Genomic DNA, 26,880 nt, shown 5'->3' on the forward strand with positions numbered 1-26,880 from the left:
GATCAACTGTGAATGCCACGAACAACTTGGATGTGTCCCGCATGTTTACAGGCAATGCGCATTAGTGCTGTTTATTTTTTTCTTCACCCTCTCCAACGAGTGTGCGTTCACGGTCTCCCATGTGTTGCAGTGAGGCAGACAGTCCCGACACAATCGTGGGCGCCTCGTCTCCAGAGTGTGCCATGTTCGAGGCTCCCTTCCGGTTCCGCGGCCTGCAGCTCATCGACGAGGACAGCAACGACTCTGCCAGATCCCTCCCTTCGCCCACGGTGCCCATTGTCGCGCCCATTCCTGTAAAAGGTGAGGAATACTTGCCATTGATTGCATTGAAAGGGACAATTGATGAGCGTGTGACAGCCAGAGGGACTGCAGGGCAACCTTCTTTGCTGTACCTTTGGTTTCCTCTTAGTTACCTGGGCGCCTCAATTCATGCATGTCTTGCTTAGTTACCCCGCTCCGCTCTCTTTCACCCACTTTATATTGAGACTGATTACCTTATATACTGTAATTGGATTGCAGCAATATTATTACCGTTATTATTATTATTATTATTGTAATTTGGGAATTTCTTCAGAGGCCATCCACGGTCATGATCCAGGGAGTTCCCTACACACCTCTTTGTAATTTCTTTAGAGGCCATCCACGGTCATGATCCAGGGAGTTCCCTACACACCTCTTTGTTTTTCTTAAGGCACCCTTTTGATTCGCTACACCCTTTCTTTTTTTTACACTTTTACACTAATGGCCGCCAGAAATGACTTCCGCTTCTCGTCTACCCTCAACCCCCATCCCTCATCCTCCCTTTCCCCCACTTAATTTCAATTTCTAGAAAAGCCCGTTGTGTTCTGGTTTTACATGAGTGTTATGCAGGCAACAGGCTACTAGATGTCGCCAGCGAGTGCGTGTCCGCAAGCCTCTTGTGTCTCTCTTGCACTATGTCTTGCTCCCTTCTTTTTTGGCTTGGATGTGCTCGCCGCGGCCGGAATGAACGAGGGTGTATGCAAGGAAGCAAAGATTTCTCGCATTGGCAACATGTTCTCTTGCATGTTCTCCATTGCATTATGCCTTCGCAACCCTCACTGTTGCTTAGCCGCTAAAAGCCAATCAATTTAGGTCCACTTCTGATGGGGTTATGAGGGCCACTGTGAACATCAAGATTCTTTTTTTCCTTTCTGTTCGACCGCCAAGGTCAAAACCCGATCCATCCTATTTTCAGCCAACCTGTGCATCAAAACTAGTCGGTGATGAGTTTGGTTGTGTGTGTGCTTGTTCAAGAACGGACCCTGCAAAACCTTTGGCAGGTGTTGTTGCTCGTGACTGGGCTCTGCCTTCTTACCGTGCCTTTTCTTCTCTTCCAGCCATACCTCCTCCGCAACCACCTCCTCCTGCTCCCTTGAAAATTCTGATGGACGAAAAGGTGCGTGTATGACGTGCATGTGTTTCAATAGGAAATGTGGGCGGGGCATGACAGCGTAGAAGAGTCGCAGCATCGTTCCTAAAGCTGTGACACCTGTCAGAGCTGGCAGCAAAGCCGACAACAAAAAAGTAACGTGGGAACGATGTGTCGGCTCAAAATAAATGAAGAGGTGGTATGTCATGCAACTGACATTCGTCCATCGAGCACTAGTTGCATGTGGGGATGATTCGCAGCAACTGAAGGCCAGCAAAATTTTGCTTATTGCCCAGAAGCAGCTCGCAAGTCCCCGGGGAGGCAGGCATTTTGAGAGCAAAACCAAGTTGTGGGCGTGTGCTAACATTTTGGGGATACTTGCTTCTTGCTGGTGTTATTGCCATAGGACATGGGGATGGATTGGTGCACCGGGGGTTCAGTGGGAATAAAATTCAACCACTGTGGTGAAGTTATGCCAAGCAGGCATAGTTCTCTTCACTGCGGAATCGAAAGTCGCCTTTGATATTTCAGTCGAGCCTCGATATAACGAAGTCCTACTTGCAGCCAAAAATTTTGTTAAATCACGAATTTCATCGCGTCGAGATTCCAGTGTTTTAATAGCAAAAATAAAGTAACAGGTTCGTGGAACACTGCTAGTAGATGGGAACTTGTGAATTACGAATACCGTATTTACTTGCATAATGCTCGCACTTTTTTTCGCGGAAAATTGATGCTAAGTTGGGGGGTGTGATATTTATGTGGGGAAAATTTTTGAGTAAATGTTTTGGAGCGCTAAAAGCAAATTTAAATAGGTGTGAATAGAGATTCTTAGGCCAGCTATTGTAAATAGTATAACCAGAACATTTCTTTCAAGCAGAACTTACCCTTGTTATAAAAGTACAGGGTCGCCAAAAGCACAAATTGCTAAAGCACTTTATTTGCCACAAGCAGCCTCATCACTCCCAGCGTTTCGTGGCATAATGCTCACAGCAGTCCATACAGTTTTACTCTTGATCAGAGACTTGAACCGAGTCCGTGTTGATGCTGCAATCGCCGTCTCCAGTAGCGTACTATGCAGAACTCGTTGATGCCGAAATGCCTGCTGGCAGCGTGGTTGCTATGCTGTAGCGCGTACTCGAAAGCTTTCAGCTTAAAAGCAGCTGTATAATTTGCATACCGCCCCATCGCGATGCGGCACCAAGAACACGGTGGATGATGGAACAAAGCAAGGAGTACGGATGGAATGAAGGAACAATGACGAGAAGCGAAAGCACCTCACAAAATGGCGACGATTACAAGCATCATAGAGGTAAAAAAAAAAAAAAAAAGACACGAGCATAACCCATGATGATCGCCGCCTGGTAGCGCGTGCACACAACGAAGCCAGTTAGGTTTAGTATGGCTCCAAAGATGGCGCTTGTTACTACTAGCAGATGACTCTCGCGGTGATAATATTGGTTGTGCGATGATTATGCGAAGGAAAAAAAAAATTCCAATTTTTGATGCCCAATGTTGGAAGTGCGAGCATTACGCGAGTGCGAGCATTATGCGAGTAAATACGGTACAGGAAATAAGCAAGAAATTTGAGAAATAATAGCGCTAGCAAGGGCACCGGATGTTCTTTTGTATATGAGGAGCATAATGAGTGATAGCAAACGGATGCAGACGCATCATTTTTCTCCGTGTACACAAAGAGCCAGCGCAGCACTTAGTACTTTGAAGCTACCGCCAGATGTCGCCACTGGTATCATCATATCATCTGTTTGCAAACGGAGATAAGAGTGCCTAGATCGACTGATCTAGCGACTTTACGGGGACTCTGTCGTATTATACTGACCTAAATTAGTTGTTCGCATCGCCCACGCTGGCGCAGCTACCTTGTGCACCGCTATCTTTTGCTCATGCCTCTCGTACGTGTACCCTATACACTTGCATAAGAGCCCACCTTCCACTTTTGGCGCTGAGAACTTGAAAAAAGAAAAAACAAACGCTATCCCTTGGCATGTCCCTCCGTTTCACACTGTCGCAGGTCACATAATTTTTCTTGGCAGCGCGCCAAGTGCGTTTGTTTATCGTGCAGCGATTGGGATGGGCGCCTTAGTAGTAGACGCCTTTTTAAGGGAACCATGCTAAAAGTGAGCGTCATGATCACGGCGGACCAACTAATTGTTTTGATAATCGATGGCTGAAAGGATGGATGAGTCCCGTAAAAAAAAATATTTTCTCGTGTATTGAACCCTCCCCTCGCGTCGATTTTTCGTTAAAGAGGGATCATTACGTGAGTAAATACGGTATTTCTAGCCAGCACTTTGTGGTTCCAACTGGTCAGTGACCTCATGGCATGACTCGTCCTAATACTTCCGCACCGCAGGTTTTCTATGCACAGGTCAGATGGTGCAGCGGTACGGACCTGTCATCGTCATTTTGTTTGCTTGCAGATTCCAGACTGCTGGCAAAATTGGCGCGTGAAAGAACAAATGTAGAATGTGGTGTGTCTCGGCTGAAGTTTAGTTCTCATCTGATTGGCAAGGTGGCTGCTGGTACATGCATGCGATGCGCGAGGACTTCGTTAAGTCGAAAGTGCGGCATAAAATTACTTCGTTAAATTGTAAACAAAATACATGGTTTTCAATGGGGCAGAGATTGGGAAATTTTAAAAAATCCTTTACATCGCGAATTTCGTTACATTGAGGTTTGTCATATGGAGTTTCAACTGTAATTAGGTTACATTTGGAGTGCGCAGCGCATGTTCCAGTAATAAACTCATACATTTATTTTGTCTGTTCCATTTCTTGTGAAGATCTGCAGATCGTTTTATGTGGCTGCACAGAACGCTAAAGCATCTACCTCAAATCATCGCAGCCTTACGTTTTCACCTATTGAGGCTCATTGAACCTTTTATTCCGTTCCTTGAAGTGTAAAGCATTTGTGTAATGTAAGCATGTTTTGAAGGTCACATTATTAAATGGCTGCCCAGCTCTTGTGGCAAGCAAAATCGTGGAGCCAGCCAACTTAGTTGTGTAACGCATCCGAGTTGGGGCAAACGGAGTAGGCGTAGCGGCACGGAAAGTTGCTGTTGGTACCACAAGAAGAGTCTGTCGCCCATTTGTTGTGTTTATTCATTCAAAAGGAGAGAAAGAGGGAGGGTGGATTGTACTAAGGCAGGTTTTGTAGCTTTGCTGATGTGCCTAGCCACGGTAACGGCGGCAGTATTTTTTTTTCTACCCATTTCATCTCTACTCTTTCCTTATTTCAGGACAAGGAGAATGCTTTTCCGGGCGAACGGTTGGGGCTGTGTCGTGGGCGGGGGTTGCCAGGAGCATTTGGCGGTGGGCCGCCACCAGTTCCCCTCCGCGAGTCCGGCAATGTGTCGGTGACGCTGACGCTGACCTCGGAGGCCGCTGGCGACATCCAGGGTTTGCTGTGCTCCCTTGCCAAGCTGCTGCAGGTGGAACCCCCATCTTCCTACGACATTATCGAGCGAACCACCACACCACCCAGCCAGAAGTTGGGCCTCTACAAACATAGTGAGTCGCCATGATAAAAAGGGCAGGAGAGGAGGGGGATTACAGGACCGCCAGTAGAATCATGGTAGTTGATGTGTAAAATGTTTCATTTACATGCGTTCAGTAAATGCATTATGTAGGGCTATACTTTTTTTAGTGGATGTTTTAACTGTTCTACAGTCAAACCTCGATATAACTAACACGCATATTACGAATTATTGAATATATCGAACTCTTCCGAAATTATTTTGTCAAACATGTATTTTTAACTTCCCATAGCGAACGCGGTTCGGCATAAAACGGATACGTATTACGAACTTCGCGACGCCAAGCACTACCTCAGGAGGCAGGCTTCGTTGCACTACATGTGTGTTGTGCAGCGCAGCAAACGTTCAGGACTACCTCGTTGGCGCTGACACCGCCACAGATGCCACGACGGCATTAGGAGTTGACAGCAAAAGAAATCCATGGCCTCCGAGATTACCCCTGCGCGCCTGTTTGTGCGTGCAGAAGTGATCTCGGAGGTCATAAGAAATCGTTCGCATCTCACAATCGCTGACAGCGCCGCTTCAACAGTGGCGGCAGCGGCGTGATCGAATGTTGCCTTTTGCTTTTTTGGTTTTTGCGTTTTTCGCGTTTTTAGTGTTATAGCAGTGGCGTCACGGCGTGGCCATCGTAGCGTTCGGCGCAGGCTGCGTCAGTCATCGTGCCGAGTTTGGTGCGCAGGTGTGCGTAGTGCTGTGATGGCAGTGAACGTGAAAAAAAGAGCTGCACTGACGTTAAAGACCAAGCTCAAGATAAAATCGGGGCCTTCAAGGCAGTTTACAAGAGGAGACTGATTGACACTCTTCTCGTGAAGCTTCTTATGAAGTAGAACTTGAAGATAGACTTGCTGGGAGCATTGAAGCGGCATCGGACAGCGTGAAAGGCGAAACAATTGCCAACTGCTTTCGGCACGCAGGTTTTGTTCCAGCAGAGGCCCGTACATCAAGTGATGATGGGGACGATACCGACGAAGCAGAAGCAGTGCTCCGCGAGCTCGATGAGCCTGGAACGATTTTTCGCGTTTTGTTGGTGATATGCCCGCAACAATGACTGTAGAAGACTTTGTAGGCGGCGATGACATCGCGGCGACCACGGCTGTACTGACGGATGCTGAAATCGCTGTGGAAGTTTCTGGACATCCCGCAGACGAAGCTCAGGCTGACCCTGCAGGCGATGAGAACATTCCGACTTCACAAGAAGCACTTGCTGCATTGGATTTACTGCGCCGCCACTGCAGTGCGATTGAGAGCAGTGAGTTTGCCCTTGTTGAGTGTTTGCAAACTGTGGAACAGGGCGTGATAACGGAACGCGATCAACACAAAAAAGCAGGCCGCGATAATGCAGTTCTTTGCACGTAAATAAATTGACGTGACCCAAGTAGGCACCCTCCAAGTTGCAATGCCTTCTCTGATTGAATTTCGCTGCTCTTGCGTGTATTTTCTACGAAATTTTATATTACGAATTATGAATAGAGCGAACTATTTTCCGATATTTTAGCTGTTCGTTATAACGAGGTTTCACTGTATATAAGCAACAATTCAATATATCTGTGTTCTAGTATATATCTGGCGTTGACTGTATTTGATTTTATTAAGCAGGCAAATTACAGGACAGCATCTTCAGAGCTATGCTGTCGCCAACAGCTGATATGATAGAGACATTTCTGGCACTTGGCGACCTTACTATGTTGGGGTTTAACGACTGAGCACTGAAGTTTGCTGAAGGGAACTGTCCAGATTTAATTTAACTGGGATTGCACATTCAGCATCATTTTATTTTTATTTTTTTAAGAGGGCGTAATAAAACAGCAGGAGACACTGGACGGACGCAGTGGACAGTGCAAAGGCGGTGTCTGAAGCATGATATTCATCTAGTTACCATACATTTTATGCCTTTAACGCCTAATTTTAGGTTATTCAAGGCAAGGCAAACTGATTCTCCATTTTCTTCTAGATCACAAGCACTTGACATCGGTGGAAGAAGCAGAGTACTTGGTGGACGGGAAGCAGCGGTTCTGCCGACATTGTGAGATCATGGTCTCCAAGACTGGTATGGTCAAGAAACAGGCATCAGAACTTAATCTTGAGTCAGCAGTGATCAAGGAGGAGGGGGTAAGTGCAATGCTGTATTCTTAAAAACCTTTTGCATGTTGTTATAATTCTTTCCTTTTCTTTTTTTATTATTTTGAAGTTTCAGGATCGGGTGCGTTCCAGTACAACTGGGTTGAAAAGGTGCATTGCTTAAATTCTACGGTTTTTTCGATAGCGTGACTATATTTCGCATTTGTCTTAGAGTAGCGGGACTGATGTCGACATGCTGGCTGGCTTCTTTTGCTCCGGAATGCAACGTGTAGAAATGGAGTGCAACGTATAGAAATGGAGTTGAAGAATTCATGCAGTAATAGTCGCCTCAAAATTGTCAGGTGTGCGCAAAACAGGAACTAGTTTCTGAAACTGAATTTCCATCAGACCTTATTACAAGTGGCAAAAAAAAAGCTCAAATATAATCAGATACAATGTGAAGCTTGCTCAGGAACTGCTTATTTGGCAAAGGCTTTGATTAGGAATGGGTTAATATTGAAATCTTTCAATACAAATCGAATATGAATATAGGAGAAAAATGTCATCGAATATCGAGGCGAATATTTGACCAGTGAAAAAGGAATTGAACATTAAAAATAGAAAACATTGTTCGTCTTGTTTGTTTAAAGATTCATGTGCTACGGTTGAACCTCAGTGTAAATGAAGTTGCAGTTGTCAGGGAAAAACTTCATTATATCGTAAACTTTGCTGCGTTGAGCATTTAGGTATAATCTTCGAAGTATTTTTTGACCAAATTATAGACCTCGAAATCTTGATTGATGGCTAGAGGTGTAATTGCCATCACTGAAAATTATTGTGAGCTTCCTACGTCAATGCAGCGTGACTGCCACGGATCAGGCGCTTTCATCAAATATGAAACCAAGTGGTGCTTTTGGAGTCCATTAACGGCATCAAGCAACTCTGCCACCCGTCCCATGCTGTCGCGGGCTGATGGAAATGAGATGGGCAAGCAGCAGGCCGCCGCAAAATACTGCAACTGGTCTGATTTGCTTTGTCTAGCTTTGTGGGCCGTGGGCTACCTATTTATAAATATTTACTACTTTAGGGGCCATTGGTGCGCGCGCCGGATATGATTTAACAGCTGTCAACTGTGTCTGCACTTTACGAGTCCGATAGCGTCGCTGTGAGACGGACATGATGGCTTTCTTTTCTTTTCTTTATTTTTCTTGAAAATACAATAAAGATGTGCTTAGTTTTGTTTAAGCCATTTAACGTCCCAAAAAAGATGCCGTAGTAGAGGGATCCAGAAATTTCGGCTCATAGGTATACGACCTTCGAAAACCACAAAACTGCGTAACGGTCTATTTTTTTGAAGATTATATATTCCAGTAGTGTGTCTCATAAACAACCCTTTCTGTAATTATTAGTGCCCAACTCATCGTAGAAATACTGGAAACTAATTACAGTAAACCCTCGTTAACTCGAAGTTGTAAAATCTGGGAAAAATTTCGAGATAAGCGGAGTTTTAAGTTAAGCAAAATGCCGAAAATTTCTGGCAACAACCCCTGGCGATCCGTCGCGCGCTGCGCCGCCGCCGCCAGCGCGTGTAGTTACCTCTGGTGCACATCTCACAGAGCTACGGGACTCTGCGACAGAGGCACGTTTTCATCGTTGCTTTGTTACCGCGCCATCGTCATTTGGTCGCGGAGAGTACAGTTACGCTATATCCCATTTCTAACACTACACAGCTTGAAATACAATAACGCTGATGAAATCTTTTACGCATCGCATTTAAAAAAAAAAGAAAAAGGTCGCAGCGCAGCGGTGTGCTGCTACAGATGCATACTTGCATTGCAAGCAGTGGCTTTCTCTTGCTCCTTTCGAAAATTAACAATATCTAGCCACACTAGCCTTATTATTTTCCTTTAATACCCTACCAAGCTTTTACTGAATTGTCTCGATGTGCCCATATAAGTGAGCGTCTGCAGGCTCTTCGCTCAAGTCGGATAGGGAAAACAAACTTCGCTCGTTAAAAAAAAAAAAAAAAAAAGTCAGGACAGAAATTGAGTAGCCCAAAGCCTTCTGCGATTGGCTGCCTCGCAAGCTGCTTCCTGGTGAGACTCTAAATTTTCTAAAAACCCAGAACCTGAGCGCGACAGCGACGAGCAAAAATGCTTTGGCGTCCCTCGGCTCGTCGCGCCCGTCGACGCTCCACTGCAGAAAGGAAGCTTTTGTAAAAGAATTCTCAGGAAAAACTGAATTTTATTATTTTAGAAGGCAGAACTGGGTAATGCTTTGGCTGCTTCGCGTTAGCATTCAGCCCGACAAAAGCGTCCTCGAGCTGCTGAACGCATCGCATAAGCCGTTGGTCGCCGCTGCTGTATTCAACTTTGTTGCGGACACCATATACACAACAGAAATCATTCAACACTTTGTGCACATAGCGCGACGAAACAGGACCACACAATCACTAAATCACTGTTGCCGCTCTGCACGTGCGAAGGGCAACTGATCGAACCACACTGAACTGGCTGAACCGACTGAGTGGCGTCGGCGGTAATTTTGTATTCGCTCTTCAAACGTGACCGCATTCGGCACTTAGTATAGGAACAAAACGCTCGCTCGGAGCCCCTATCACCTTTCGGTAATGACGGTTGCCTTTGGTTCTTCTGGTCAAAATTTCGAGATATCCGCATTAAGCCCGAAAATTGCTTCGAGATAAACGGGAGCTAATACGTAGCACCTATGGGAGGTGAAGGCGCGGCGTGGAAAATTTTCGACTTAACTGATTTTTCGAGGTATGTGAGTTCGTGTTAACGAGGGTTTACTGTAGATAAGCGGTTGCAGCGAGCAAGCGCCGAAAGTTCCCAAACTTCACGCGTGCGTGCCATTCCTTTCCCGCCGAACTGAGCGTCGTCACTTGGTCTTGTTTTGTTTGCGAATTCTTGCACTTCCTTTTGCCACCCTCTGCGCTATGGTCGAGGCGTGGCTTGCTTCCGAATGGGAGCCATGCGGCGGCTTTCAAGTTTCTTGCACTCAAATTTAAGGTTGCAATTGGGCATAGCGCACGCTTGACGAGAATGCGGGGAATTGGATGACCGCTGACGCATGATCTCCGCCGGATGCCCCAGCGTGTCCTCTGCTCCAGCTCTTCGCTTTCATTGTTGGCTGTCTTTGTACTTCATGCGTTCTGTTTGCCTTTCACCATTTTTGCAATTGCCGTATTTACGATCTCTCGTCATGCCCTCTGAACAGTGTCTTGCAGTGTGCCAAATGTTGCGCAGGCGCTTACGATGCCTCGAGATGCGGCACGCGTTCAGTGCACGGAAGCGAAGGCCGTCCTTACTGTGAGGTGCGCCGCCGCCGACTGCATCGACGCCTGCAGCGTCCTAGCATCTGTACAGTGGAGCTTAGAAAACAAGGAAATTTAGAAAAAGGGCCTTGTATTGCTCTGGGGTTCCTATCCAGAAATTACCACAATGAATTTCACAATGCCAACACATTCCGCAAATTCTCCAGGCTTGGACCCATGTGGCCCATATGATATACTTTTGTCACTCGAGAACCAGCGTGCAGAGCTTTATGAAACTTAGTAGTTATTCAAATGTGCATACTATGAGCCTACTCAAAATTTCATTGAGAGAGCTTGACAAACAAAAAAAATTAGCTTTCTCTCAACCTTCTAGGGCCAACTGGAGGTTTATAACCAATATAACCCTCCAATGAGAGCCCCCATGAATCATGAATGCACTGCATGCGCGCTCACTGGTGGCTGCTTCCGTCATATTGAATCAGGCGAGCGCGTGCACACGGGCGGCGCGCAGAAGCTGATCACAGGATCACAATAACAGATCACGCTATGCTGTAACTCCGTTATAAACGAAACATGGGGAGCGGCGAAGCTTTTTTTTGTTTGTAAAGACAATTTTTCGCAGAAAAGTGATTGTTTTTCAAGTTTACGGATTTTTCGCATTATTTGATTATTCGGACCATTTCGTGGGTCCCACCGAGTCTGATTCTCGCTCACTAGAGAGCGTCTGCCATTTCAGTTTTACAGTGGAACCTTGTTAAATCAAACTTATTTGCAATAAAGACTTTTTCGAATGAAGTCGCTTCGGAACCAATAGGAGTCGCTTTAAAAGCCGAACCGATATTTCTGCTGCATGCCCTCCTTTACACAGTTGTGATTGAGGAGTCGTTGTTCTGGCAACTTTTCTCAATTAAGCCCCATTTCTCTCATGATATAGATGAAACACAGCATAACTGTACCAGTGGAGATCAAAAACAAGACGGTGCTTCGACTGCCTTCCGCACTCAAGTTCGCCCCGAATGGATTGAGGCAGATCTGCACAGCCGTATAGTTTTATATTTCGCGAAACGCGCACATCTCCAAGATTTTTATCGGAAGTTGCTCTCGTGCTACGTACCACTCTCTGAAAGAGTGACCTCAAGCACGACCGAGCCGGGCAAATAGTGTGCAGTTCGAATATTCTATTGCGTAGCTGATTTTCATATGAATTACATATTGAATACATGGGGCTTTGGAGCCCCACATATTCTGCCGCGGATGAGCACCATCATGGGCCATTTACTACTCGTTGCTCATACAAAGCTACCTTACACACCGCAAATAGGTTGGCCAAATTTCTTATGGTTCTTTTTATGCTACAGTTCTTAAAATTAATTTAACCCTCTAGCCACAGCATACCATTAAAGAAATGGCACAGAGCAAGAATGGTCATGTCACGGGACATACACTGCTGGTACTATGGGTGTGAGATGCCTCGATGCCAGCACCCCCGCTATACTCTGCCTTGATGAAGCGCTGAGAGCACATCACAGAGCAGTTCTTTGGGCTGTGAGTTATGGGTCTGGGTTCTTATGGCACATCCAGTGTCGGCAATGCTTTGCAGTACTAGGCCGTTGCTATTTTCAGTAAAATTGGGATTGGGCATTCCCGTGTAGCACTCCAAATCTTCGACTTAGCCAGCCTGATGTAGGCCGGGGCTTCGACTTATCTAGTCATATTTACAGTAGAATTTGGAGGACCGCAGAAACTGTTCAAATGCGCTTCGACTTATCCAGTCATATTTGCAGTAGAATTTGGAGGACCGCAGAAAATGTTCAAATGCACTTCGACTTATCCAGTCATATTTGCAGTAGAATTTGGAGGACCGCAGAAACTGTTCAAATGCACTTCGACTTATCCAGTCATATTTGCAGTAGAATTTGGAGGACGCAGAAACTGTTCAAATGCACTTCGACTTATCCAGTCATATTTGCAGTAGAATTTGGAGGACCGCAGAAACTGTTCAAATGCACTTCGACTTATCCAGTCATATTTGCAGTAGAATTTGGAGGACCGCAGAAACTGTTCAAATGCGCTTCGACTTATCCAGTCATATTTGCAGTAGAATTTGGAGGACACAGAAACTGTTCAAATGCACTTCGACTTATCCAGTCATATTTGCAGTAGAATTTGGAGGACCGCAGAAACTGTTCAAATTAGCCACAGTGTCGTATTTACTTTGTTCAAATTATCGAGGTTTTGCTATATTGGGTATTGCAGCATATAAGTTTACTCGGAACATACCAAATTCTCTTGAGATCTTCTGCAATGAATCTCTTTGAAGCGTGCCGAACACGGGTGCTTCGTTCCAGAAGCGTTGCTGCTGGCTGGCTGCCTGTAGAGATGTGCTCTTTACTTGCAAGGAGGTTGGACATGGTCGTGGTCCTGGGGTGTTTGCTTATTGCTGGACTCCCTTGGCCTTGTTGAGGCTACCCGAGTTATATCCTAGAGCTCTAGAGCTACCTTAGCCTAAAGGAGTGCAAGGGAGTTTCGCTTCAAAGCAGCCATCGTCGTGTCACACAGCCTGCAACGAGTTTCTCAGAGAAGTCTCCAGGGGATCATTAGGCACTGTTTATTTCTTACTAACACAAAAAAATAACATTCAGAACAGCTGATATATGGTTACACTTCTCTTCTCAAAAGGCAATTATCTAGACATACCGTTTTAAAATAAAACACATTTGCTAAAAACAACGAGCATGTTCTAAACACAGTGATTCTCTCTGCTCTGCTGGACACTAGGTGCGGCGTTTGCGGCTCGGCGTTCCCGCCGCCGCTCTATTCTGTCGTTCCGTCTGCAATGATTATTAGCATGCTCAGGTTTTGCTCGCGTAACGAGTGATAACCATATCGTGTTACTGTTCTACCCATCGTTTTCACATGCAAGCTGAGAGCGTGCGAATGCATGCAACAGATCAAAACTGATATTGTAAAGAAGTTTTGTATTTAAGAGCAGAAATAAAAATTACTGAAAAAAAAAAAGTTTATTTAGCGACTCGGAAGTAAACCGCATTGGAAATGAGAGTATTCCCTTCACCCTTCAAAGGAGATGACCGATTTCTTTTGGCTAGGAACTTCCTTAAACTTCCTTTCCTGAACAACTGCTGTGTGATACGGCTCGCATCTCCCTCGAGATAAAAGCTACCTCGGATGAAGAGAGTTGAAAGCTGTTCAGCCATACCTGTGTGACAGGGCCATTAGACTGCTTGGTTTGCTCTGAACTTGGTTTGCTCTCCTTGGGCGTCTGGGGAAGACCTCTTGAGAAGAGAGTCCTTGAAAAACATCTTCTGAGAGAGCCGAGCTGCCTAGACCAATCACTTCATTATTCCCCTGAGTTGGTAGCGATTCTTTGGTGTTGGTGGCTTGAGTCTACGCATTTGCTTTCAGGCGCTCCTGTATTGTACTTCTCATTTGCACCTTTTCATCACAGAACATCATGTTACTAGAGGGTTTTTTTGTCGTTCTGATCAGTCTTTATGCAGCTTCATTCGAAGGGACGTGATACGGAGCTATCCTTGTATATTTGACACCCCTGGGCTACTTGAACTCTATAAAGCTGTCTAAAGTGAACTGTCAACCGACCGTTGTCAGTAGCAGTTTCTTCAGGGTAACCGTAAGCTGTGAAAAGTGTGTGCAGTTCCTCCAAGGCTCTAGCAGTTCTCATCGACTTCTATTCATTTACAGTGCACATCTACTAGATCTAGCAGGCATACTCCATCCTTTTGTAGCATAGCTATCGTGAACACTCTCCCAAACTCTTGTTGGACTAGGCTGGACGAATGGTTTGACAAATTCGATAATTTCCCATTCCTCCGCGTCTTTCTCGAGGCAAGGCTACCAGACATATGCCTTTGCTAGCATCTTCATGCGAGTAATTGGGGTGCTTCCTGCAGTAACGAGATTACATGACCTTGCAAGGTCACATACTCTCGTTACTGCAAAAACATTTCAATGGACTTTCCTTTGATGTGCACGCCAACTTTGTATCCTCGTTTTCCATTTCCCAAAGATTGCACAACATACGTCTGCGAACCCTCTGACTCTTCGTACGTTGCTTTCTTATAGTTTGCCGGTCGGGTTTTCTTTTTCTCGGCACTTCGTTATAGGTGCTCTTTTATCACATGCGCGGCACTTCACATTGCGATGCTGACGTTTCTCAAAGTCATGACTGTTTACGCAGCGATAGCAGGTGCACCGTTGTGCCTTTTCTGTTTTGCTTTTCGACGGCATGCTTTTCATTACCGCTTTTCCTCAAACCACATTTATGTCAGTCAAGCGTTCTGCTTGGTAATGTAGCTCCCCAGTTTGCCTCGCAGCAAGTTCTTTTTCCAGCCCAATTTTTGAGTCCCCTGGTCGTGCAAACCTGCCATGAGCCGATCTCTCAAAGCACCGTTCAGAAATGCCTTTAACTCACAATTACACGCAATAGAGAGAGAGAGAGATAAAACTCTAATGTCCATTGGTGCGGGCTGCAAACCCAAACCAGACACGGCCTCACTGCTCTAGATGCCTGATGAACGGCTGCCCGCATGTTGGCGGTCTTCTGCCGGTGCGAGTCCGTCGGGTGCAGTGATGCCTCCCATCCCTCCCAAGTGAAGAGCTCCAAGCCCGGCAGGGGAGGATCAGCCTGGCACTGCATCAGGATGTGTGTTAGGGTAGCGGTGGGGTGGGAGCATAAGGAACAGGGTGGGGCGAAGGCATTCGGTGCATGCGGGATAGTAGGCAAGGGGTGGGGAGGGTTCAGGTCGGCAGACGGCGCCACAGGATTTGGTGGGGGATGGTGAGGGAATAGTGGGGTGGAGGGTAGAGCTGCCGATCGGCTTGACAGGCCTGTATCAGCTCGCTGAATTTATGCGTGCTCTCTCTTTAGTTGGGCTGGCTAGAGTCCACCGCCGCTTGGTTTGCGAGTCCTCTGGCGTGGACATTGGCAGCCTCGTTACAAGGATTTCACGAGTGCACAGGCACCCAGATGAGCTCCACTTGGCAGGATGGTTCAGGAAAAATTGGTTGTAACGTGCGGTAGGCAGTCTCGTGGATCCTGTCTCTAGCGAAATTTGGTATTGTGGTTTTTGAATTGGAGAGAATGTGTCGAGCTTCAGTGTGGGCAATGGCCGCAGCTATTGCAGCTTCCTCAGCTGATTCTGGAGTGGAGGTGGGTTGGACAGGGGCAGAGATTAGTGTGCAGCTCATGCAGTCCACAACCGCCCCTGCTGCAGCTCTGCCCGTGCAAGCTGCGTCCACCCATACGGCGTCCTTCTCGGACCCGTAGTATTTGTGGAGGGCGCGTGTGCGGGCTGCTCTGCGTGCAGCATGGTAAACTGGGCGTGTGTGGTGCGGGAGGGGTTTGACTTGGAGGTTATAGTGTATGAGTTTAGGGATGGGGAGAAGCTGGGGGTGGTTGGTGGGTATCCAGATGTGCAGCCTATCAAGTATGTGTCTACCTGTGGTGGCTTTACTGATCTGTAGGTATTGAGCTTGTCTGTGAACTTCAACAAACTCATGTGTAGGGTTGTGGAGTCCTAGCTGTAGGAGATTTGATGTTTGTGAGTGAGGAGGGAGATGGAGAGCGGTTTGGTATGCTTTCCTGAGGAGGGCTTCTAAGGTGTCTGTTCCCTGCGGTATACTTTGTGCGCAAGATATTTAAGTTCCGTCACGAAGTCCTTCACGGACTCTCCTTCCTGCCCTGTGCACTTGTTGAACTTGCAACGCTCGGCGATTACTGGACACTCGGGGCTGAAGTGAGACTTCTGTGTTCCTGCGAAGATCTTTTCAGTAGGATTGTGGGGAATTAGAATTTTCTTTGGCTCCTCATCAACTGTACTGCCTACTATGTTCAAGAACAGTCTCAACTTCTTTGTCTCTAGAACGTCATATTGATGTTGTCACTTGGGTTAAGTTCGGGCATGCTTCCGAAACTCTGTGAAGTGATTGGTGTCGCCATAATGGAACGCTTGCCTTCGGATAGTGGTTCGGCATTCGTTCCGTTGCAGCAGCTGTGTGGTGCTTGCATCAGAATCGTGGTATCATCCCATTCTGGTCACCAGATTGCTCTGTCATGGCCGTGAAAAGCAAGGGCAGGAGCGAAAGTGGGTTTATTCACAAGACGCATCCGATTATACAGCGCTTACCAAGATGTTGCTACTTAGGGAGTGTGTGCTCGCTGCATATCACAGTATGCATCACTGCTTAATACTACACCGAGTCAAGACAATCCATTGGGGTCATATTTAACTTGCATTCAATTTTTCTGGTACCATGCTGTGTGTTTGTTTGCACGTTTCACACGTGTGGTTAGCAGAAGTCAGAGGTTCGAACTCTACCTGATGCAGCAAGTCTGTCAACCACCATTTTGTTAGTGAACTCATTCAGCTTGCACCTCACTATACATTGACTTGCAGTGGTATTGGCGCTGTCTTGTAACCCTGCAGTTCAGCTAAACAGTCAGCTGAGCTGCTGTTAAAAATGCCTCTGCTGTTAAAATGTGGTTCCTGAGTCCCTTATGTCTTGATATCCCTGGATGATATATCACCTTATAATCACTTGATGTTTTATTGCAACAGCAGCCATGACCAGTAGTTTATGGCCACATATTTGTAGAGGCTTTTTTCTTTTTTTTTTTTTTCTTTCATTCATCTTATACTAGTGTTCTTAGGACAGAATACTGCGTTGTCTAGCCCACTAGCCAGTGCTTCAGATTTGCGTGGTCACTGTTTTGTGCAAGTCTTGAAGCCTGCAAGTGTGCTTTTATGTAGTACTCCTCAACATGTCGTTGCACCCTTTCCTTCTTTCTTTCTTTTTTTGTTTTCTGTACCAAGAAGGCACACTTTTTATGCACATCTGTTGCTGCCAATTACTTGGTGTTGGCTACTAAATTATCCAGTTGTGTACTGATCTCTATATGGCTGCGCCCTTTCTATACTTCATTGTCCCCCTCCTGCCCCCCTTTTTTTATTTTGTGCAGACTATTAGCAGTGTCGTCTCTTGCCATTGTCTCTGCACCGAGCACGTCTTCTTCTTATGTCTTATTATTATTTATTTTATTTTTTTTTTTTTATTTCCCGGAGGGGGAAAAAAGGAAGCTTTTCTTTCGTCTTGTCGCAGCGTGCTCGCCACACACTCATCAACATTGATGCCAATTGTTTGCCATGCCTCTTCTTTCTCTTGCCCTTCTCTCTCTGTCTCTCTTTCTCCCCCTCACTCGTGATTGTGTTCATTTATGTGTATGTATACATGTATATATATATATATATACATATACATCATCTTTTCATATGTCATATTTGTGTGCCACATATGTCTCTTCACATCTTTCTGTTCTTTGTCTTTTTTTTTTTTTTCTTCCTTTGTGGTCTCACTGTTTCTTTCCCCCGTTCCCCCCCCCCTTTTTCGTCCCGCTGCGTGGCTGCTTCCCTGCTCTTCCTGCCAAAGGACGAAGAGGCAGTTTATTTTTGCTCCAGCAATTGCTACATGCAGATCGCCCTTGCGCACCGATCCCCTTCGGCGGCCGCAACTTCCCACCGAAAGGTTAGCCACAAAACAGTCAATTAACAGCCCAAGACTTTTAAAATAACAAGCAAATTTTTTTCATTATTGCCTTCGCGTGGTATCCTTTTCCTTCGTTTATCTACCTTTTCATTTTTTTTTTACAACCTTCGCTGTGTTTGCCTTTTGTGGCCACTGTCACTACTACTACCTGAGCACCTTCCTTTTTTTACTGTTATTTTTGTCTGCCAGATATGGTTGAACCTTCTCTCTACCCTTTCCTTCCTTCCTTCCTTCCTTCCTTCCTTCCTTCCTTCCTTTTTCTTTTTTTTTTTTTTTTTATGGTTTCAACGGAGCTGATCTTGGTTTGCGGATTGGCTGCTGATGGATGCATTATCATCTCTGTCATCTGGAATGAGAGGCTTTTTGCTTCATTCGACCTTTCCCACCTCATTTTTCTTCCCCCTTTCCCCATTTTCTCCTTTCGGCTTGCTTTGCTCACTCCATCATGCTATCTGCGCTGTTGCCTGCCTAAAACATATGAAGCCTTTGTGTTGTTGTTTTTTTGTTTGTTTGTTTTTTTGCACAAATCTGCTGCAAGCTGTTGGTGAAAGCATGCATTTGCCTGCCTTGCTGTGTGGAGTGCTTTGTGTGTTTGGTGTTTCTGGAATGCAAACTTTTGTAAATGTGCACTTAGGCGTGGGTCAAAAAATATAGTTATAGTTTTCATCTCGTTTTTAAACCATCAATTTTGCTTTCAGCTTTTAGTTATTAAGGAGGTGCTCTAGACCTACCTAATGGGTAACTGTGTTGTCAGCCGTAGAGAGTTTCAATTATGTTTTATGTTATCCCCAAACAGTCACTTGAAATATATTCATCTGCTTTTTATTGATTTATTAAATACTGCCTGCTGCTTGTTGGCATCCAAGGCTGGAGTGGGTACAAGCAAATTAACCAGGCAGTGTAGTAATGTTCGTGTAAAACTTTTATAGAAATACGTTCATGGAACAGAGAAGTAAAAACATCTAAACAAGCTTATCATCAAATTAATTCACAAATTAGTCAACTTTATTTCAAGCAGTTATCAAATATCGGGGCTATTCAATTATTTGTACACACTTGTAATTTGTGTAGTGCAGTGTGTATAATGGATTTTAATGTTCTCCTCTACTTTGCGCCACTTTGCTACCAAAATTATGCTGGTGTTAGGAAATACTAATGATATAGTTTATTGGGTAGAGCAGTAGCTACCAGCCCCCAAAAAATGTATATAAGCTAAACCAGAAGATGAGCGCAAAAAGGTGTACAACCAGTGCCCCAGCATTTCTGTTTTGAATCAAGCTCTAGAGCTGGCCTTCGAGTGAGTGCTGAATGCGGTACTGTTTCCACATTAAACTCACGTCCTAACAAGTTAGCGGTACGCACAGACAAGCGTATTACAACATCAGCCGTCCAGAAAAATTCTGTAAGTTGTTACATTAGCGTTGGCCAGAGCAGGTCGGCTCACTACTTTCTATGCCTCCTACGAAAGTGGCAGCCGCTGACGTGCGCGTTGGACTTCACGGTTACTGCCGGTTCGCTCATCAGTGCAGCGAGGTCAGTGTTGTAGTGCTCCTCTAAATTGAGCCCTACGAGTAGAAGGGAGCAGCATTTTATAGTATCTGCGAGAGCCCCGTTTTCTTCTATGGGAATGATGGGGAAGTGTTATTCTGCTAGGTTTTTATGACGCGTGTCAAAATGGTTTGTGCATGGATGTGGATCATATCGTTGCACTTTATGTGTGCGGTGGTCTTGGCTCTCGTAGCTCATTGCTGGAGCTTTTCATAATGGAGCAGTGAAGAGCATCATAATTTGGGATGCTATTATTAAAATGAATTAAGTCTGTTAAGGTCATTGTGCCTTGTCAAAAACTCATTAATTATTATGTATGAAGCTGCTTATTGTAATTAATGTTGGAAGTTATTACTAGCTAATGAGCTGATATGTGGACTTTCTTGCTGACATCAGTCACTCCTCAAGCAGGCAAAGAAAAATCAAGGCAGCGAAGCTGACGCTGGAAATGAAAGGGAATGCTGACACATTGCTTTCAGTCTTTGTGAAGTCATTTTAGGATACTCGTGGTTCCTGTTAGCAGTAATGATGCGCTGCTTGTTTACCCGTGCCCAGCGGGCCTGTTATGGTTTCTTGTTGCAACGCTGTACTGCTGAGGGACGTGTTAATAGTGCGTGCTACTGTGCAAAGAATATTAAAGAAAATGACTTAACAGAGGTCAAGAATCATAGGAGGTTTTGCACATAAGGCAAAATAGTGCACCCCCCTTTGGGTGCTCTTGTTGTTCCTGTATAAGCACCATGTATAAACACTTTAAATTTAAATTTCAGGCACTGTCAAGGCAAAGGTGGGCACTGTTAATTTTCTCAAAAAAGCCCCATGTTTTATACATAAAAAACATCTCCAAGTGCTCAGCAGCGTTCAAAAGGCCTAAGTGATGCTGACTGGCGAGATCTGAAAGGAACTAATCACATTACGAAGCCCTTGTAAGCATTCTAGCCAAAAGCCTATGCGTATGATAAACTGCGGCACTGTCAACAAATATATTTTGGCCAACTTCACGTGCTACGCGGTGCTGTAATGCCCTGAGGCAAAAAGTTCTCAGTCTGCACTATTAAGAGCAGAATCAAATTTTTGCTTCACAGATAGAATTGATGAGCTATTTAAGCTAACTACTATAAAAGCATGAGCTTTCTTAAGGTCATTGTAAGTACTTTTCAACGGTTAGCTGCAAGCTTCAATTTCGGTTTTTAGAGGCAAAGATTCAACCTTTTCTTATACGGAAAATCTAAGAGGTAAACATAAATGCTGAACATCACCGAATTTTGTGCAATACGCTTGCATTTAGCACAGAGAATTTTCATTTCGACATATGGCTTTGCGTACTTGGGAACACCAGAGCGTCTGTTGACAAACGGCCGTAGGGTTTTTTCATTGCATTAAGATACTTCTCTGCATTCCATTGTCAAGTACAACATTTGCAGCGAGGCTGTTTTGCTTCTAGGATTTAATTTCTTCAAAGGGTATATAAAAAAAAAAGCATTAAGTTTATGAGCACCAAGACACCTACTTTTATCTGCTTGGTTGTTCATGACTGAAATACTGGAGTTTTCGAGTTCGTCTCTTGATTATAGTGAACATTCCTTTATAATGGGCCTTGGCGTGATTCTGCCATCGCCTCAGCTCAGACAGCATACTTTTGTTTCGGTGCCTTTCAAGAACTTATGTGAGTGTTATTCTGCTCATCTCCGTGGAATGTTTTGTTTTTGGCATCTCAAAAGAGTCTTTCTTTCTATCCACAAAGGATACCTACCCCTGAGGATTGGGCAAGATATTTATTTCCAAAGTGGCCAAGTTCCGTGGGCAGTGGGCACTGAAAGTTGCTTTGAAAATGAAACCAGAACCTGCTCCCCCCCTCCCCTCAAGTAATGGTATTTTCAGTCTTAAGGTCATGGGTAGGTTTTAACCAATACCCGATTTTGTTGATACCGACCTAGAGCAGTTGAAATTTTCTTGTTTCTGTTGCCTTGCTGGTTTGGTGCATGTTTATCTGCCCGCAATTGGTGAACGTGAACTTGGGCTCCAGAAGCTTAATGTAAACGAGTGAATTCTTGTGTGCCATCAGGAAGCCGCCGTGGTGTGCCACGCTGCCAAGGATGAGCACGGGGGCGGGGTCTTTCGGGGTGAGTGCTGCAAGGAGCGACTGAACAAGATGGAAGAGGAGGACGAAGAGCCCTGCATCAAGCAGGAAGACAACACCAGCCGGGCGGCCACACCTCACCAGGACGATGCACGAACCGATGCTGAGGACACTGCCGAGCAGCGGTCGCTCGCCGACGAAGAGGACAGCCAGGCCAGCATGGGCTCTGTGCACCGGAAGAGGACGGCCGCTCAGCACACTCTGCACAAGGAACAGGTGGGTGCTGCTGTCCTTTTTGGTGTTTTCTCGAGAGGACTTAAACCATTTGTGGGTAGAAAGTTAAAAAAAATTAGAGGGGTTCAACACTGCTGAATAGAATGTGGAGCGAAAGCTTTGGGTGCGGAACCAGAGTACCTGGCTGCGAAGCCCTGGCAGCTGCGTTATGATGGAGGTGAAGTGGAGAGGTGTCCATGTGGTTTGCGATGTCAGTGCACATTTAAGATCCCTAGGTGGTCTAAATTACTCCATTATAAGTGGAATCCACTTCATGCCCTGCGCATACAATGCCAGCAGATGCTTTCCTGCTCCACTCAGCTCTCCGCGGTGGCGCGAGCATGCCCAGTGGGGAAACTCCCTTCTGCTCCTCTCCGCGCCGATGCGTGCATCTGCTGGGATGCCGCTACCCTCCTCCTCCTCTTTGTAGCGAGCGCAGCGTAACCATGGCAACCAGCTGTTGTTGCCATGGTTACGGCATGCACAGTAGCGCCTTATGCCATGTCATGCGCCGCTCGGCAGAGCAGCCGGCGATCGGGCGGCTGTTGCACTCGTCTCCGGCTGAACCGGTTGCCATGGTAATGGCGCATGCACAGTAGCGGCCTTTTGAGGACACCAGCGAAAGGCGTAAACCTAGCCTTGTATAGCTCAGCTTCTAGCTATGCTAAGCTTTCGCTACAAAAACACCGAGAACATCTTGATCTAGTTTCAGAAAAGGACACATTTGTTGATAAGTGGACTGGGTTTATAGGGGGAACATTTTTCTTCCCGCCTTATGATGCAAACCTTTGATGTCTGTACCTTAAAGGACTCGGTGATAGCTGCTTGAAAATGAATGGTTGTAGTGTGGCTTAGCCTCAGGAGGTTTTGCAAAAATAAAAGTGCATTGTTGCCATCACTTTTTGACTTTTTCGAATTTATAGAAGCTAACAGGGAGAAGTTTGTGTGAGCTTTGCTAGCTTGTAGAAAGCAGTGAGCTCTTTGTCCATTAGAAGGGCGTAATCTGTTGATGCAAGATCAACTTAGACTGGTGCTTGAAAATTCAAGCTTGCATGGCAAACGGAGCATGCAACTAAAATTTGGTTGCCTTTATTGGTACAAATGTGAGAGCCCTGCAGTTTGGGCACCTCAGTGGTATTTTTGAAGTCTATGCTTTATCTCCAGCAGTGGAATGGAAGGATATAAGTAGCTTGGTCGAGCAGCGCACTGCTCCCGCTCATGCCTGCGATGCATGGCACAAAGATGGGGACGAAATGTTTCTACGTAAGCATGAAGAAGGGTGTTAAAATTTGTGCATGCTGCACGTGTGTTGCAACGAGAACGCAGTAAAATGTTAATTTTGGAAGTCATCAGGACTGCGAAATATGTATGCAAACTTGCCAAGCTTTCTTTAATTAACCAAGCACAGCAAAACAATGAGACCGAGGCAAAACATTGTACTGGGAACATACTACCTTTATTGGAGGACGAACTTGGTAGTGAGTACCGTATATTGCCACATAAAGCTTGTCCCACAAGCTGTAGCTTTTGCCGGCCACAGAAAATGAAGATGTGGACTCCAAATATTAGAGAACGCTTTTGCCCTCCCCCTTTTTGCCACTTCGTCCCGCCAAATTATTTTGTTTTGTAGCTTCCTGTGGGATGGCATCACGGCACGTTAAGACAATAAATATGTAACGATATGATCACAGGAAAGAGTGTAAAGGCAATGGAGAGAGAAAAAATATGGCACTCCGTCATGCCTTCGACATTTGCGAATGGCCTAACTATCTGTCTTGCAGCAAACCAAACTGCAAACAATCCTGTTTTTGATTCCTGCGCAATGTACGCCCCAAAACTGATCAAAAGTTAGGAATCAAGAGCTTACTTCTGCTGCCTACCGCCATTCAAGGGACTGACCACTGGCATGAACAAGCTGTTGAAACGATGCAAAATTCAGATTTTCTGCAGCGGAACTGATCTGGATACGAATTAATGGCTCCTTACGACATATGGAATACCATGGGTATCAGCTTCATGTGCATACCACTGCCCGCCTCTCTCGTCCAAAACTGCCTTAGACCCTGCAGATATGTCATCTCTGCGTATAGCTCAAATTTGTAATTCCATACGGTCGTTTTTGTTTTGTTTTCTGGAGATTCGAAGTTATTAGCCTTAGTTTTAATTGGTGGTGTCAAGCAGCGACTGTTTTTTGTTTGTTTTCTAACAGCTTCTTTCCCACACACAGGAGCCCATCACAAAGAAATGGAAAGACGTTCGGTGGAAGCTTTGGACTGTTGACTTTGTTGGTGGTACAAAGTATGAACCTCCCTCAGAAGAGGAAGTTGCTCGGGTAAGGAGTGTGTCTGTGATTCTGTTGGAACTTTCGGTGCTTTTTGGAATGTAGTATTCGTACCGTAGCTGCTAACAGAGGTTTTTAGTTTGCCTGGTGGCACATTTTCTGTCATTCCAACATTTCTTTTGTGCCTCTCCTTGGTTCCATGTTTGTCCACAGCTGTTGGATGCCCAGGATATATGTGTAAAGCCGGATAAGCCAGTGGAAGACACAAGGCAGTGCATTTTGTGCCACGACATTGGGGACGGCGAAACCAACGGTGCTGCCAGGTAATGCTTCCTGTGATTTCTGTATGTGTATTTGACATGCACAATTTTGGCGGCAGAGTTTAGTGCCATGACACTAGTCATTTGCATTGCGTGTGTTGTGTACAGTCAAATCTCGTTACTACGAACACCACATTAACGAATTTTTTAAAAATATCCAACTGCTTTTCTACATTTCCAATGTAAAAATACAGTCGAACCCGGATATATCTAACCTAGATAATTCGAATTTTGGTTATATCGAACTCATGGGATATCTCCTTTACAAATTCAGTGTAAAAGTATAGAAAAGCTGCGTCGTATATTGAACTCCAATTTCACCGGTCGTTCGATATATCGAACACCGCATCACGCAATGGAAGGTGCGCCTTCCCAAAAGACAATCGCATCACCCTCGGCGGTTTGCCGCGTGACGTTTTCAAGCCACTTGGGAAGGAATAAAAGAATAGTTAGGCAACGGCTGTTCTAGAGCAGTACCGCGCCCTTCCTCCAATGGCACGTGCATCTGTGGCGATCGTTTCCCGTGGGCCAGCACTTGACGTTTGCAAGCCACGTGTGTGAAGGAACAGGGAACCGGTTTGGCAACGACAGGTACGGAGCAGATGCAGCCAATGCAACCGTGCTGTTCGGGAAAGGGGAAACAACGCAATAGAGCAATGCAAGGGTGTGCTCATACTTCTGCCGAGGTTTCTCTCTCCCCTTCCTCTCTCTTTGTGGGAAGCGGCAGATTCCCCCCCCCCCCCCTTTTTTTTTCTTTCTTATTTTGCGAAAGTCCTCCATTCTTGTCAGCGTGCTTAACTTGCGGCATAGCGTAAGCTATGGCAGCTGGGGATGTCAAGAAGTGGCAGATTTGTTTTTGTGTGTGTGTCAAGCTATAATGCTTTCCAGTGATCTTGTGGCAGTGGACTCTGCCCGCCCGAGTCCACCGTGATGGCTTGTGCAATCAAGCCATCACGGGCACTTTGTCAAGTTCGCTTCCAGCCACCGTAGGAGCTAACATCAAAAGTATAGTCAAAAGATAAACACGTCGTGACGTTATCGCTGCGCAGCATCTTGGCCTCTGCCAATAAATGAGCTGTAGATGCGACAGTATAAGCGGAGGGTTTTTTTTTTCAACTTCTCAGCGGCAAAAGTGGAGGGTGGGCTCATTATGCGAGTAGTTTGATTACGCAACAAATACGGTATCATTTTTCACCATCGCAAGTGGCATCACAAGCCGTTATCTGTATATCAAATTATCGATATATTGAACTATTTCTCTATCCCTTTCGAGTTCAATATATCTGGGTTCGACTGTATTTCAGAATTGCAAATTTCAATACTATAGCGTATGTTTCATAATAACATACATGTTTTATTTTTTTATTTTATAATGTAAGAACATAGTATTACGAATTTGGCTAAAATTTACAACTACACAGCTCGCAACTCTCGCGTGAAACAGAAACCGCCGTTCCTGTGTGTATGATCCGTGGGCTGTAGCTATCATCAGCATATCTAGTGCCAGCTCCTAGTGCCACCACAAAGCTGTGGTTTATTATGCAGTAGTCAACAGTCCTAGCCGCCAGCCTTTCTTTTTTTTTCTGCGTTGTGTGTCGTTCGCTGGTCGTGCCATTCGCGCGTGCAAGAAGGTCTTTTTCTTCTGCTTCTTTTTTTTTTTCGTCGCAGACTATCATATTGTGAAGTTTGTGCGAGATCATATGACGATTACAGCCAGCGAGGGTGCCAAGAAGATAGGAAAGCAGCTTTCGCTGCAAGAAATCGGCGCAGGGAAAAAGTGAACCGGCCTCTGCAGACAGCTAGCATTGCCTCATTGACCGCCGCAATCTCATTTTGAAAGGCCGAAACGAAGTTTTGAAATTTCAGGGATCACTGAAGATGAGGTCATATCGACCTCTGATGTTTTTTGCACATCAACTACACACTTTTATTGCTCGGTGCAATCATGTAGCGGTGAGGTGTGCACAGTGGAAGATGTATGTGCTGTAGTGGCGTAATGTAGCGTGGTGATTGTGTGTGCTGCATGTGGCAGAAGAAAGAAATTACAGCCGATTTCCATAGTTAATCAAATGCGAAGTAGGCGCGTAGCACTGCTTAGCCCTGCTATACTTTTGATACATTTTACACTTCTTGCACTGTTTAGCTGCAATATCAGAATTGGTAGACTCATGTTCCCACTGTGTTCGTAACCGGGTGCTTCAGCACATGGAGCACAGCAAACCTGCACCGCAGTGCCAGACGGCCCGGCTTCATCCATTGCGACGCAAAGCAAATGCGTGGTGCAGCTACATTCTCCGCAAAGGGGATTGTTGGGCGAGTTGGTTGGACATTATGGTAAAACAGTGCTAGAAACATGGACAGATAGGAAGACAAACACACGTTGCACTCAACTGACGACTGAGGTTTTATTCATGAAGCCTGTCTTTATATACACAGAGAGTGATAGAAAGTGAACAACCAAATTCGTTTATGTCACCCTCTCCCTTCCAAAAAAGCCCTTG

The 26,880-nt window shown here is 45.5% G+C and overlaps 1 protein-coding gene across 11 annotated transcripts in view; it reads left to right on the plus strand.

The window, feature by feature from the left end:
- LOC146186354 (uncharacterized) overlaps positions 1-26,880 on the plus strand; it is a 196,636-nt gene that overhangs the window by 148,399 nt on the left and 21,357 nt on the right. For 10 of the 11 annotated variants that reach the window (XM_084607123.1, XM_084607122.1, XM_084607132.1 and 7 more), the window contains 8 exons: positions 131-300; positions 1,359-1,417; positions 4,647-4,917; positions 6,895-7,052; positions 17,761-17,856; positions 21,491-21,781; positions 24,006-24,110; positions 24,273-24,382. In XM_084607123.1, the coding sequence (XP_084463249.1) occupies positions 131-300; positions 1,359-1,417; positions 4,647-4,917; positions 6,895-7,052; positions 17,761-17,856; positions 21,491-21,781; positions 24,006-24,110; positions 24,273-24,382 (1,260 nt within the window). The remainder of the gene's footprint in view (positions 1-130; positions 301-1,358; positions 1,418-4,646; positions 4,918-6,894; positions 7,053-17,760; positions 17,857-21,490; positions 21,782-24,005; positions 24,111-24,272; positions 24,383-26,880) is intronic. The other variant, XM_084607130.1, reaches the window with a different exon arrangement.

The sequence above is a fragment of the Amblyomma maculatum genome, chromosome 6 (genome assembly GCF_055883805.1).
Source record: "Amblyomma maculatum isolate TAMU_Amacu chromosome 6, ASM5588380v1, whole genome shotgun sequence".
Classification (NCBI taxonomy): Eukaryota; Metazoa; Arthropoda; class Arachnida; order Ixodida; family Ixodidae; genus Amblyomma; species Amblyomma maculatum.